Consider the following 12,999-nt stretch of genomic DNA (forward strand, 5'->3'; position numbering starts at 1 on the left):
GTAGGGTTATTAGATAAGTTTAAAGTAAAGTTTTTTAATTGAATTTACAATATTTTGTTAACAATACATGAATTTTTCACTGTACCTATGATCTTTGCCGATTTTTCATGAAATTCTTAACTAATTTGGTATCACCAAATTTTGATCCAATTACATACATTTAATATAACATTGAGGTCATTATATAGTATCTGAGACTAAAACAGAAAAATAAAAAAATGTGAGGTTATTAATTATAGTTAAAAAAGTATAAATTACGGAGATTGGAGACTGTTCAATGTGTTTTTAAAACTAAATTTCTACTAGTTTTATGTGTGATGAATTATAACACATGGCAATTTTTAAATTAACCATCTATATCATTAGGCAAATGTTGTGTTATAGTGCTGGATTTATTTGATTTGTTAATTTCTGTCATATTATCTTCAATTTGCCCCATTTTACTTGAAAAAAAGTGTTTTATGGTATATTTGAAGAAAAGTAGTATGAAAGGCTTAATATACCCGTCTGGTATTAAGCTCTCTTTTATTCATCTAGTGAAATTATCCAATAAAAAATATTTGATTTGTTGCTTACCAAACAACTCCAATGATGTATATTGTGTTATATCTACAATTTAAATACTAAGTTACTACTACCATCAAATTCTAATAAAATAGTGAAGACGAATCGTTTTTTATTGATATATTATATTAATGGACTACAGAATTTCGAAAAATGTTCACTTGAGTTTTTATATTAGATTATGATCCTGTTAAGCACGACATGGTAAGTACTTTTTTAATATTATATTCTTTTTGTTTCATTGCCCTAATAAATTTTTTATAGCATCTGTGATTTCACAATATTGAAATTTAAATCCGCATTTTAAAGTTCTTGTTGGTAATACTTTTCTTCCTTCCAAAATTAATTTTGTTCTTTCTTCTCCAAACGCTGTCTTTAAGAACATTCTTGGTATATTTAACATCGCTGGTGACTTTTTTAACATATGTGTGTAAATAGTAGTTATTTCTCCATTAGTTGCACCCTAGAATAGGTCAAATAGATAAATAGATTTAATTAATCCAATTACAACCGACCTAATTCATCTTGGCACTGCAATTTTTAACATAAATATCCTCCAAATTTGATGATTGGAACATTTCTTTATTAGAAGTGTTTTTTCAGATACAAAAAAACCCATTGTTAAAAATGTTGGATATTATTCATTAGGTAATCCGCTCAGAATTTAAGATTTTAATCACAGAAAAAGTTAGTATTCCTATTTAAATTATTCAGTACATCCTGTACCTCCAAGGGGCCTACTATCTATGGTTACACTTCTATTATGCTGAATTGGCTTAAAACCGATTTTATAACCGTGCAAATTTGAACAATTAAACTTCGGTTAATTTAAATCGGAGATGGTACAACTTGGCCTTAGTGCCTAAGTTTTTGGATCAATATTTTTTTGAAATTTTGAAGGTTGTTACAAGTTAGATGAATGGACTGGTTTTCCTAATTTGTTTTCATTGTCTCTTATGTTAAGAAAAAATTGGGAAACTGGTACTTTTGTCCATCTGGATTTTTATTGACTTAAATTATCATTGGTACAAATATTTAATTCTATAATTGATGAAAGGTTAGTATAATTTATGTGTCAACTTAATAAATTATGTTAATTACCTGTGGTGATACTCCGTTCAATATTCCACTTATTTCTTTATTCTCTATTGAAAATAGTATAAGATTCAATAAGTCACAGATGTGTATCCAAGGCTGTTGCTGACATCCGTCTCCTATCTGAGTCCCTAAACCTATAGCAGTGGGATATTTCAAACATTTGAGAAATCCACCATTGTCTCCAAGTACGGTTCCTAATTAATACAAAATTATAGTAAATAAATTCAATTGATTTAAACTAACATGATACTAATACTAAGTAGTATTTATTATCAATGATGATACTATGCATTTTATATTGAATTTTAATATAAATACTTAAATAGTTACTCCACATCATATTACAATTGCATAAATGCATAACATACCTGTTCTAATTGATACCTTACGAAAGGGGAAATACTTAGAAGCTTGCTCCCAATCTGTTCCTAATCTAGTGAAGAAATTACAGTCTACCATCTGGTCTGTAGGAATAAATTGTTCAGTGTGAACTCCTCCATCTGATGGATATATATCTATTGTTTGCAAATTTTAATTTTAATTATCTTAGTTAATAGTGAACATCTTCAGACCACTGTACCAGTATTAGTGATTGTTATAAACACATTAGGTTTGCATTTGGCTGAATTTATGATATCGGTAAGTAGCGCAGTAGAACCAACTCTACTAATCCAGATTTTTTTTTTAAAGTTATTTCCAAAACCTTTGAAAGGAACCATTATGGGCTCACCAGTCAAGTTGACCACAGCTGTTACATCATTGGAAACACCATGGATTATTAAATCGGCCTACACAATACACTTAATTGAAAAATATAGTTTGAAACTAGGAAATATTATAATATTACCCAATTTATGATATGTTTCTCTCCAGTCTTAACTCTAGATATTATTGTTACTTTGTAGTTTTCTCTCAACAGAAATTCTTTCAAGTTTCTGCCAATAAATCCAGTTCCTCCGCCTATACATTAATTTAAAAACGTTATTATAATAGAATAGAAGTTTTTCACAAATATTTTACCGATTAGCACATGACCCTTGGTACTTAACAATGCTGTTTGTAGAAATCTAAACGATGTTTTAAGTAATGCAACATTTGCTAATGGGTTTTTCATTTTATTTTTAACTATTATTTAACAGGTAAAAAAAATAATATACCTCATTTAATTGAGGTGAAAATGTTAAATTATTTCAAAACTAAAAGTAATTGCTGTTTTAGTGTTAAAATTAAGTGATAAATGGTTTAATTAATGCAGTCAAACTAAGGAGAATGTGCCATAGAATACATTAAATTTAATCCAAGTTAATACTATCATTGATTTTATTATCAAAATATTAATAAAAATCAATGATACAATAAATAAGATTATTTTTCACAATTAAATTGAAATAAAGTTGTATACTCTGACAGAGTACATGGGGCACGCATATAAGTTATATTTTAATCAGTAAGTATACCTAAGTGATGAGAGATGGACTTTTAGAGGATTTTTAGGTACAACAAAAATAAAAATATACATTAAGAATGAATGGAAACAAGTTTTTAATATTCATATTATATTAATATATTCTAATTCCATAATAATCACAACCAGTTAAATTTCGTTTAAACATAATCAATATTCGTAGCTTGCATCAAACATAATGTTATGAGTTCACAATGCTCACTTCAATAAAAAAAAAATATGTTATATTATTATTGAAAATAGTTACTATAGTAATAATACAAAACATAAACAATGCGACTAATAAATATAAAGAAAACATTTGAATATGGAACAGTATTTATTACCGTTACAGTAGTTTAATATTTGCCAGTTATTTTAAACTAATATTCATTGAATTAAAAACAAAATTTAAATCAATATAATATGGTAGTGTAACAAAAAAAGTTATAACCTTCGATTGTCAACTTTAATGTATTTCAAATTTCTAAAATATATATAGTAAATATATTGCACACTTATACTTTGTTTAGTGTTTATAATAACATATTATAGTTTTTGGTATACAAAATTAATATGTTAAACAATAATTAACTTATCTATATATTATATATAATTATTAATGTATATATAATAAATATGGCACTATTTTTCTAACATTTATGCCCATGGTAAAAAGAAAATGTATTTTATTGTTGTTAGTATTGATGGTATTCTGCTTAGAGAACGGTTATCATGATATAATATTTATGTTCACCGTTAAGTATTTTAATTCACAACCAATAAACAGAAATAAAAGTGTTTTGTGAAAAACAATAAAATACATTGATATTATATAGTAAATATTATCTACTTATGTAAAATTCAACTATAGAGATATTATTTATTAAATATTTTAATTTTAAACATTAATCAAAAAGAAATAATAATAATTAAACAACAATTTACATAAAATAATATATAAAACAAATTGATTTCTTTGTGACCTTTATTGAGGGTAAAATTGACTAGTCTGATTTCTTTAATTATCTAGTAAAATCTTATTGTTTCTCCTTTCAACCAATATATTCAATATATTACACAATCAAAAATAATAACAATTTGGTATTGACTAAAAACTTAAAAACAAAAAACAAATAGTTCAATGTGCGTCTTAATAATTGTACTGCACATTTAAGCAAGTCTCATGTATAAAAATATATGCATGTAAAAATTAACTTTGGTTAAAAATTAACATATTTAATTTTCTTAAAGAAAAAATATTTCTAAACTAAAACAAGTTAATAATTATAATAGAAAATATATTTAGTCAGTAATAGATTAGTTTTCAGGGAATATTGTGTTGCAAGTCAAAATTAAATAAAAATCACTGTTATCATATGATGTGATATCAGCAATAGGAGCAGTACAAATTATGAAATAATATTCTTGTGGAAATTCAATGGTAAAAAGTAATAAATTAAAATATTGTTTGACATAATACACCTAGACTAAATAATAATACATTTGTTGTGCGGTGCTTGAGATGGGATCAACACCTGTCCGCGCTCACTTCTCTTATAGCAATTTTGGAGTTAGCCATTTCTGAACATGATTTTGCCTTATACAAACGGTTATCGGTGTTTTTCTTGCTAAACAGAATTTGCGTACACAGTTTTTTTTGTAAATTCAAATACTTACTAAACAAAGAGATGCGTTTGGACGTCTGGTGTTTTTTATACTGGGGTAAAGTTGATATGGTTGCAGGGTTTTTATCAGCAGTGGTATTGTTTACAGACAACTAAAATAAATACAATACATGTAAACAATTTGACTCAAAATTCCTCAGAGCAAATATTAACTAATTAATTTTCTCACCTGACAGCTTTTGTTGATGAATTCAAAATTGTCGCAGTTAGCAGTTGAACTGGGAGTGTTTACTTCAGATTCTTGGACTTCAGTGATACGATTCAAACTTTGACTCTCTCTTAATCTAGTTTCAGCTGATCTACCCCTTCGACTTCTGACATTCGCGCTAATGCATCGTCGTCTGCCTGCAGTACTTCCACTTGGTCTTTCTGTTTTATTTTCGCTATTCTCATCTCTTTTTTGGATATCAGTGTCATGTTCTTGTGATGGCTCTGTCCCTTGCCCACCAGAATTTCCCATTCCATCGTTATCAGGATCCTTATCATTACCTTTAAACGAAGCTAGTGACCTACTACTGCCTCGCTTTTTACGGCCATCAGTATCATCATCACTAGTTTCGGAGCTGCTACAGGATGCTGTACGATTTTTATGCATTTTGCTTCGTCTTTGTTCATATGTTATATAATTGCCAATTCTATTTTGCTTATCATCGAGAAGTAGCTGTGGTGAACTGTGAGAAGACACAAAGGGTGGTGGGATTTTGTTAGATGCAACAGAAACAGATGTTGGATTTGTTTCATGTATTTCAGTGATCGAAAGTTTTTTTGTTTGTAGTTCAGAAGCTATTGTATTCAATTTTCCTTCCGACCGAGAACCCCTTCGATTTAACGAAGTGTTATCATCATCCTCTTCCTCGTCTTCCTTTTCATCTTCTTCTTCAACTACAACACTACACTTCCGTGTTCTCTGTAAAATCAACAACCAATCTATTAAAAATAGTTCATAATCAGATGAATTAGTCTTATTACTTTAGGACGATCAGAATGCAATGATACTAATGTAGCAGATTTAGGTGCAACATTGACAACCACCGAATCATTTTTTTTATTGGAATTATCATCTACTTTTAACTGAGAAACATTAATATCACTGGAAAAATAAAAAAAAAAATTAAAAACAAATGAGAAAAATATTAAGAAAATATAAAACATCTACTTTTTACTAGTTTGATATTTTTTTGGTGTTGCCGACTTCAATTTTCTTTCTGCAAGTAAATAATAAGTAGCCGTAATATGATTATACTCGTTTTTATCTAGAGCACTGAAATAATAATAAAAATATTAATTCTAGATTAAATATATTTGAATATAATGATAAAAAAAAAATTATAGGGTGCCAGCTTACTCTACAATTTGTTCTTTAGTTGCAATTTTTCCACTAATCATTTTTTGAACAATTAATGCATGGTCGTCTTCGTTAATTAATTGTTTAGACACCAACGGACTCTCATCATCATTTATCACTTTGACATCTTTCAACCAAACATCTGCAGCGATCTCATCAAGATTAGCTCGTTTCTCAGGATTTCGCACAAGCATGCGACCAATGAGTGTTTTACATTCTTCAGACACGTGACTGGACACTTTGTACTTACAGTCCATAATCATTGTTAAAGTTTCACTGTCGTTAGCTGAATGAAATGGTGCTTCACCACATACCAACATGTACAAAATTACACCCAACGACCAAATATCTACAACACAATATATTATGTAAAAAATATTAATATTAATTGTATAACTTAAAGTTAGAGAATGGATTTTTATCAGTAATCTTTATGGATCATAATAGTTTGAAACTTCTTAAAGATTTTTTTTTTATATTGCAGCATATTTAATGGTTATTTCATATTAAAGCGAAAATTAAAAAAAACTTTTAATAATCTTTAGTCAAGTAGAAAATTCAAAAATTTTATTTTGTAGTTACTAAATAGTAATTTAAATAAAGATAAGTTTACTAGGCAGATATCTAATTATAAGTTGTTTAACTTATTTTAAATTATTTTAATTCCACCTCAATTTATAAACTAATAATAATTAAAATTGTGCACTTTTTTACTTTATTATTCAATAAAAGTATTTTTTCTTAGATATTTGTTGTATATTTTCAAGATTTTGACTGAATATTATGTGTCATATTTTTATACTTTAATGCATACAAATCTGTACTCTACTTATAGTATTGATTGAGTATCATAATGATAGTCAATTAACATATTATCCACAATTATTATATTTGATAGAACAAATAACAGAGTACATCATTATACATTTCTAAATAGGTATCTTATGTATCTACAGTGATTTGATTAAATAAAATAAAAATATATCATATCAGAGATTGTAAAAGTAAAAATAAATAAATCAAATATTCAGATACATACTGAAACATTAATAATGCTTTAATTGTACATAGACTTAAAAAAATTAAAGTAAATATATGCAAAATGCCTGGACAAGAATGTTAATAAAATAAATATTGACTATTTTTAATTAGTAATACTATTATAAAATTATAAACTTAATATTTTTAACATTTAAAGTTCTGGCTGAACAATGCAAACATTTTATAATACCTGTACCAATATTAAAACCCATGACAATGTTGTTTCTACTGCTTTGTCCCGACCTAACAACAAAACTTGCCACCTATTACTATAAAAAGTTTAAATACCATGTTGATCATTAAAGCAATACTGAGAGTTATGAACATATGTGTGAGTACATTCCATGCTACAAAACACGTTGTTTTGTTATTACAGATACTAATAACTAGTTAATTAATTAATATTTTTTTAACTTTTATCATGATGGAAGTGATAAAACATGATGAACTTCTATCATGACTTTTATCATTTAATAGTTCATTTTTAAGTTTATGTGACATGAACGAAAAAAAAAATAGCAAAAAGTAAGGAATTATTTTCATAAGAATGTATATATTATATTAAGTAATAATAACACTATAAAATTAATGTAATTTTGTACTTTTGGGACTTGGATCACGTAATAAAGGTAAGATGTCGATGAACCTAACCATTACCAAGTGTTCCATTGTATGAACTGTATCAGTGTCATATCATATCCTTAAGTCTTTATATTAATTAGTGTCAAACTTTTCAAATTTTGTTATCATTAAGTGCAACCAAATTATAATAATACACCTTCATTTTTTTCAAACCAAGAGGTTGGTGATATGTATACCTAATCATATCCAGTAAAGTAAATGGTTAGCGATCCCACTACATGAACCCGGTGGTTAGACCAATATAAATTAAGTTTCCGAAGTTATATTTTACAGGTCCTAGAAAATTATGACCGGCATTCATAAACTAACACAATCAGTACAAAGGTTAATTAAATGTTTGAAATAGTAATGATATAGAGGCTGGTATATCGATCGAACAGTCTAGAAAACGCAAAAGGGATACAGTTAAATACTAAATTAATGACCACAAAAATAGGAACAAACTAGACTACCTAATGGGTATTGTCCATAATTGGTCATATCAAATTTAAATTTAGTTTTATGAAATTACAAGAGGTAATTTAAATTTTATTTTATCTTGTTTTGGAAAAATATATCGAATATAATTTCTTAATTTTTGTTATTATTGTTATCATTGATAAATCATTTTGTAATTTTGCCTTTCGCCGTTTTAACTGGCATCTCATCATCCCATTATTATAGCGAACATATGCATTTTTTTTTATTATTATTATACGAGTATTATAGAGTATTTTATACAATCTATAGTCTATACCAGCGTTTCTTAAACTGTGTTCCGCGAACCTCAGGATTCCACGTAACTAAGTGCTTTTTTTTTAAAATTAAAAATCGATCTGTGTTAAATGTTGGTTCATTTCAAAAGATCCTCAATCGTCACAAAAGGCCATGTTGGTACATTTACCATTTGCAACCATTTATATGTGTGAAACGGGGTTCACCACCTATGTATCAACAAAAACAAAATACCGCAACAGGCTTGATGCCAAACCTAATATGAGAATACAACTTTTATCAATAAAACCCAACATTAAGAATATTTGTAATAGTAAAAAGTAATTTCACCCATTCCATTAAAATTTAGAAATCCTGTTATTGTCTGTTATTTAAAATATTTTTTTGAATTAATCACAGAATAGTGTGTACACATTATTTAAGGCAATTATTATAATTTTTATTGCAAATAATCCTTACATAAGATAACATATTAAAATTATTGAATCAAAGTATGGGTTCTAACTTTCGAGCAATAATGACTTACTGTTGAAAGCTAAATAAAAAAAGATAAAAAATAAAAGTAGGGGTTCCACGATAAAAGTGGACATAAAAATGGGTTCCATGAATAAAAAAGTTTAAGAAATGCTGGTCTATACATATACTGCATAATCAATATAGTATGTGATGAGAGAAGAATAAAATTGTGGTTGCGTGAGCAAGCAGTCGCTCATCAGTGACACTTAAATCCCCAACATTTATAAGAAAAATCACGCTATTTCTTCTGTTTGGTCGAATTAAAGTTACAAGAAATCACAATAAAATAAAACACTGTTCTCACCAACAGCAGTAGCATTATATGAATTCCCAATCAAAATTTCAGGAGCTGAATAAGCCAATGAACCACATGACGTTTCCAATTGTTGACCTGGACAAAATGTATTGCTAAAACTATAAGAAATATTTTTGTTAATTTCAAAATATTTAAACAATAAACAATATTATGCTGCAATTATAAAACAAACAACTCAACTTACCCAAAATCTGTAAGTTTAACAATTCCTTGTTTTTCGAAAAATACCACATTTTCAGGTTTCAAATCTCTATGGACAACATGCAGTTTGTGACAGTATGATATTGCTCGTACAATTTGTGCAAAATATTCACAAGCCAATTGCTCAGACAATCCGCCTTCATGTCGCATAATGTAATCATATAAATCTCCACCGTCAGCTAACTCAAGTATGAGATATAATTTACTGTGTGTATCAATCACTTCATATAATCTCACAACATTAGGATGTTGCACTAGTTTCATACATCGAACCTGTTAAAAAATTTTCTTAATACTTTTGTCCATAATGTTAACCAAAATTAATCATAAATAAACACTTATATCATTAACCTACTATACCAAATTTATTTTCTGTCACTACTTAATTAAAAAATCAAGGTATAGATGCACTAGGTTAATTGTAGGCACCTAATTATTTTTAATGATATATAAATTATTCTAATAAATTATGCATTTTTATAGCATTCATTAAAATTAAGTTATAAGTTAATTTTAAAACGAAAATTTCTAAATATATAAAATAAATTTGTTAAGGAGGAAGGTCACTCCTGTCCTTTACATACAGGGGATTCCAATAAAAGCGTAAAAATATGCTATGGTAAAAACCATTTTGATGAACTTAATTTCATCAGATTGTTTTCAAATAAAGTTTTTTGAAACTGTCACATTATACATTTTTTTTTTTAAATTCAAAATGGTATAATAATATTTTGAAACCTCACTTTGCAAATCTATTGTACAAGAAGCAAAGTACATGATGTGACAGTTTCAAAAAACTTTATTTGAAAACAATCAGATGAAATTAAGTTCTTCAAAATGGTTATTATAGTGTCATTTTATGCTTTTAGGATAGGTGTGACCTTCCCCCTTAAGCCATATTAACAACCATCCCAATGACCATCTGTGAACATTGAAATTATATTTTAAATGTCATTAATCATTATCATGATATATATATCATAAATTATAATGAGAATACATATTACATTTTGAATTATAAACAATTAAATTAATTACCTATAAGTAGTAAACATTTTTTATAATATTATTAAAATAAATAATTGTCATAAAGAATATTAAATTCAACAAAATTGAACTTTTAGATTAGTGACTTTAATATATTTGACACTGATAAAAATGAACTACTCTGATTGATTAAAAAATATAGGCACTATTTATAAATATATTCATTAATAATTAAATTATTATTTATTATTCATATCATACTTATTAAAAATTAAAAGTACCTGCTTATGTAATAAAGATAGCAGTTGTAACAAGATTAAAACAATCATATCTAAAGCATTTGGTAACAATATTCACACACTTAAATATTTTTTTTTAACTTATCTAGTATCTACAGAAGTTAGTACAATTAACTACATAGGTACTTGTTGAAAACTTGTCAATAATATATCTAATGCTAAAACGATAAATACCTAATTATAATTGCAAAAGAATATTAATTTGTTACACAATAGATACTTATAACTAGTAATTCATATTTTGTAATTCATTATCAATAAAAATATAAATTACAATACCTATCTATACAACATAGAATAAAAATTATTGAATTCACTTATCTCTGAAATCAATAAATAATAAAATTACTTTAAATAGATAATACTTTACTTTGTGTATAAAAGAATATTAAAATGATAAATTGTTTATAATTATTGATACCTACATCAAATTTTAAATAATTAAATACTATTTAGATACCAAAGATACATTTGTTCTAAACATCATAGGACGTTGATGTAGACAATATTTCTAGTACCTGTATAGCTAAATATATAAAATTATAATATTTTCTGATTAACAGCATAATTGTAGCAATATTTTTACAACTATGTTTAACTAATAAATAATTACTCAATAAAAAGATAGAAAGTTAATAGAATAATAGTTAATACATAGTTGGTTCAAAAACAAAAATGTACCTAATTTAGTACCCATACTATATATTATGTCAATCATATAAGCGGTGAGCTTGACCACATCGCAATAGTGGTTATGGTAAAACAGACGTGTCATTTTACAGACTTAAGGCGATAACAATATCAATAGCAATGTCTCGGCAAAGCACTGTATCGGGACCATGCATACGTAAAAGAACACAATTGCAACAATCATACAACCCAATGGAACTCACCTCCTGGTAAAGATGATTACGAGAGACTTCTTCCAGCTTGTTCTTGTCAATCACCTTGACGGCTACCTGTTCACCAGTGAACACATGCCTGGCCATCTTAACGACGGCAAAGTGACCTTTACCGAGCGTCTGCTCCAAGTCGTACATACCAGCGATGTTGCCACCATTATGCTTGGCCGGTCTGACCGTGTCCGGTTTGCCGATCACGCCGCTACTGTGTTGCATCGTCCGTGAGATCCACAGACACACCCCGACGACCACCACAACCACCTATCTACCGGGACAGGCGGCTCCTCAACGTTTCGGACGGAAACAATCGTGATTTGTTAGGACGTCCATCGTCGTCTCGCGAACGACCCTTCTGGCATGCCACCCCTAAAGTTAAACAACGTTCTTCTTTACGTCGGATTGACGCCGACGGTTTTGGTATCGATAGTTTTTTGTTCGTCGACACAAAAGTAATCACACGACAAACGCACAGTTACGACTACCACGGTATTATTATTTATTACCACTATAAAAGTATAAACGACAAATATTAATAATAGTTAGTCACAGGCCACAGCCAGACGCCAGCAGCTAGTGGCAAGTGGCTGGTGCTCGGCCTCGGCGCTCGCTAGACCGCCGACACCGTCCGTGAAGATTCTTATGAAAATGGAATGGATGCTGATAAGAAACTGGGGGCTATCACATGCGCGCTCTCACGGCCACTCATGAAACAGGACCGAACCACAAAATAATTATTCTGTGATCGAACCATACGACCATTAAGAAGACGTCACACCCAGGGATTTTAAATGAAATCCATAAATAATAAAGAGAAATATATCTATTATCTATGCATCACAGCAGTAGCGTAGCCAGATATTTTGTATAGAGGGGGAGGCTAAGTCTCACAAAAAAATACAAAAAATACTACTACAATGTCTTTTATTTACACTTTTTATTTTTTTTATTAATCTTGACAAAATTCTAAGGTCAACACAGCCAATGAGGGGGGCCTTAACGCCCTTACCCATTTTTTACACCCACGATCCACGTCTTATTATAATACAATATAAACTTGACGATAATTATCAATAGTATTTTGATACTTTACCGGACACCCTTTTTTTAAACCTATGTAGTTACTAGTCAGGTCTTAGCATAGGCGCAAATAGGGGAGGGGGGCTTTAAGGGCTAAGCCCCCCTCTAAAAAAATGTCCATAGCCCCCATGCATTTCCTAGATTTTGTTTTAAGCTTATTGAATA

General features: G+C 28.5%; 2 protein-coding genes across 3 annotated transcripts; both read right to left on the bottom strand.

The window, feature by feature from the left end:
* Positions 1–77: 77 nt before the first annotated feature.
* LOC132941679 (epimerase family protein SDR39U1-like) lies at positions 78–2,907 on the bottom strand. The gene is made up of 6 exons (XM_061009824.1): positions 2,683–2,907; positions 2,510–2,622; positions 2,243–2,450; positions 2,031–2,177; positions 1,666–1,856; positions 78–1,027 (listed from the first exon to the last, which is right to left on the bottom strand). Exons 1-6 carry the CDS (start codon positions 2,774–2,776, stop codon positions 803–805), a joined length of 978 nt encoding a protein of 325 aa, XP_060865807.1. The 5' UTR covers positions 2,777–2,907; the 3' UTR covers positions 78–802.
* Positions 2,908–4,426: 1,519 nt separating this feature from the next.
* Positions 4,427–12,396, bottom strand: LOC132941202 (SNF-related serine/threonine-protein kinase). Of its 2 annotated transcripts, none has more exons than XM_061009143.1 (8): positions 11,749–12,396; positions 9,553–9,842; positions 9,357–9,466; positions 6,140–6,488; positions 5,951–6,055; positions 5,764–5,884; positions 4,964–5,701; positions 4,427–4,886 (listed from the first exon to the last, which is right to left on the bottom strand). In XM_061009143.1, the coding sequence occupies exons 1-8, from the start codon at positions 11,971–11,973 to the stop codon at positions 4,638–4,640; spliced, it is 2,187 nt and encodes a 728-aa protein (XP_060865126.1). In that variant the 5' UTR covers positions 11,974–12,396; the 3' UTR covers positions 4,427–4,637. The 2 variants fall into 2 exon arrangements, with proteins under 2 accessions (XP_060865126.1, XP_060865127.1); XM_061009144.1 differs by lacking the exon at positions 11,749–12,396 and adding an exon at positions 10,608–10,626.
* Between the last annotated feature and the right edge of the window lie 603 nt (positions 12,397–12,999).

Source organism: Metopolophium dirhodum, chromosome 3, assembly GCF_019925205.1.
Source record: "Metopolophium dirhodum isolate CAU chromosome 3, ASM1992520v1, whole genome shotgun sequence".
NCBI lineage: Eukaryota > Metazoa > Arthropoda > Insecta > Hemiptera > Aphididae > Metopolophium > Metopolophium dirhodum.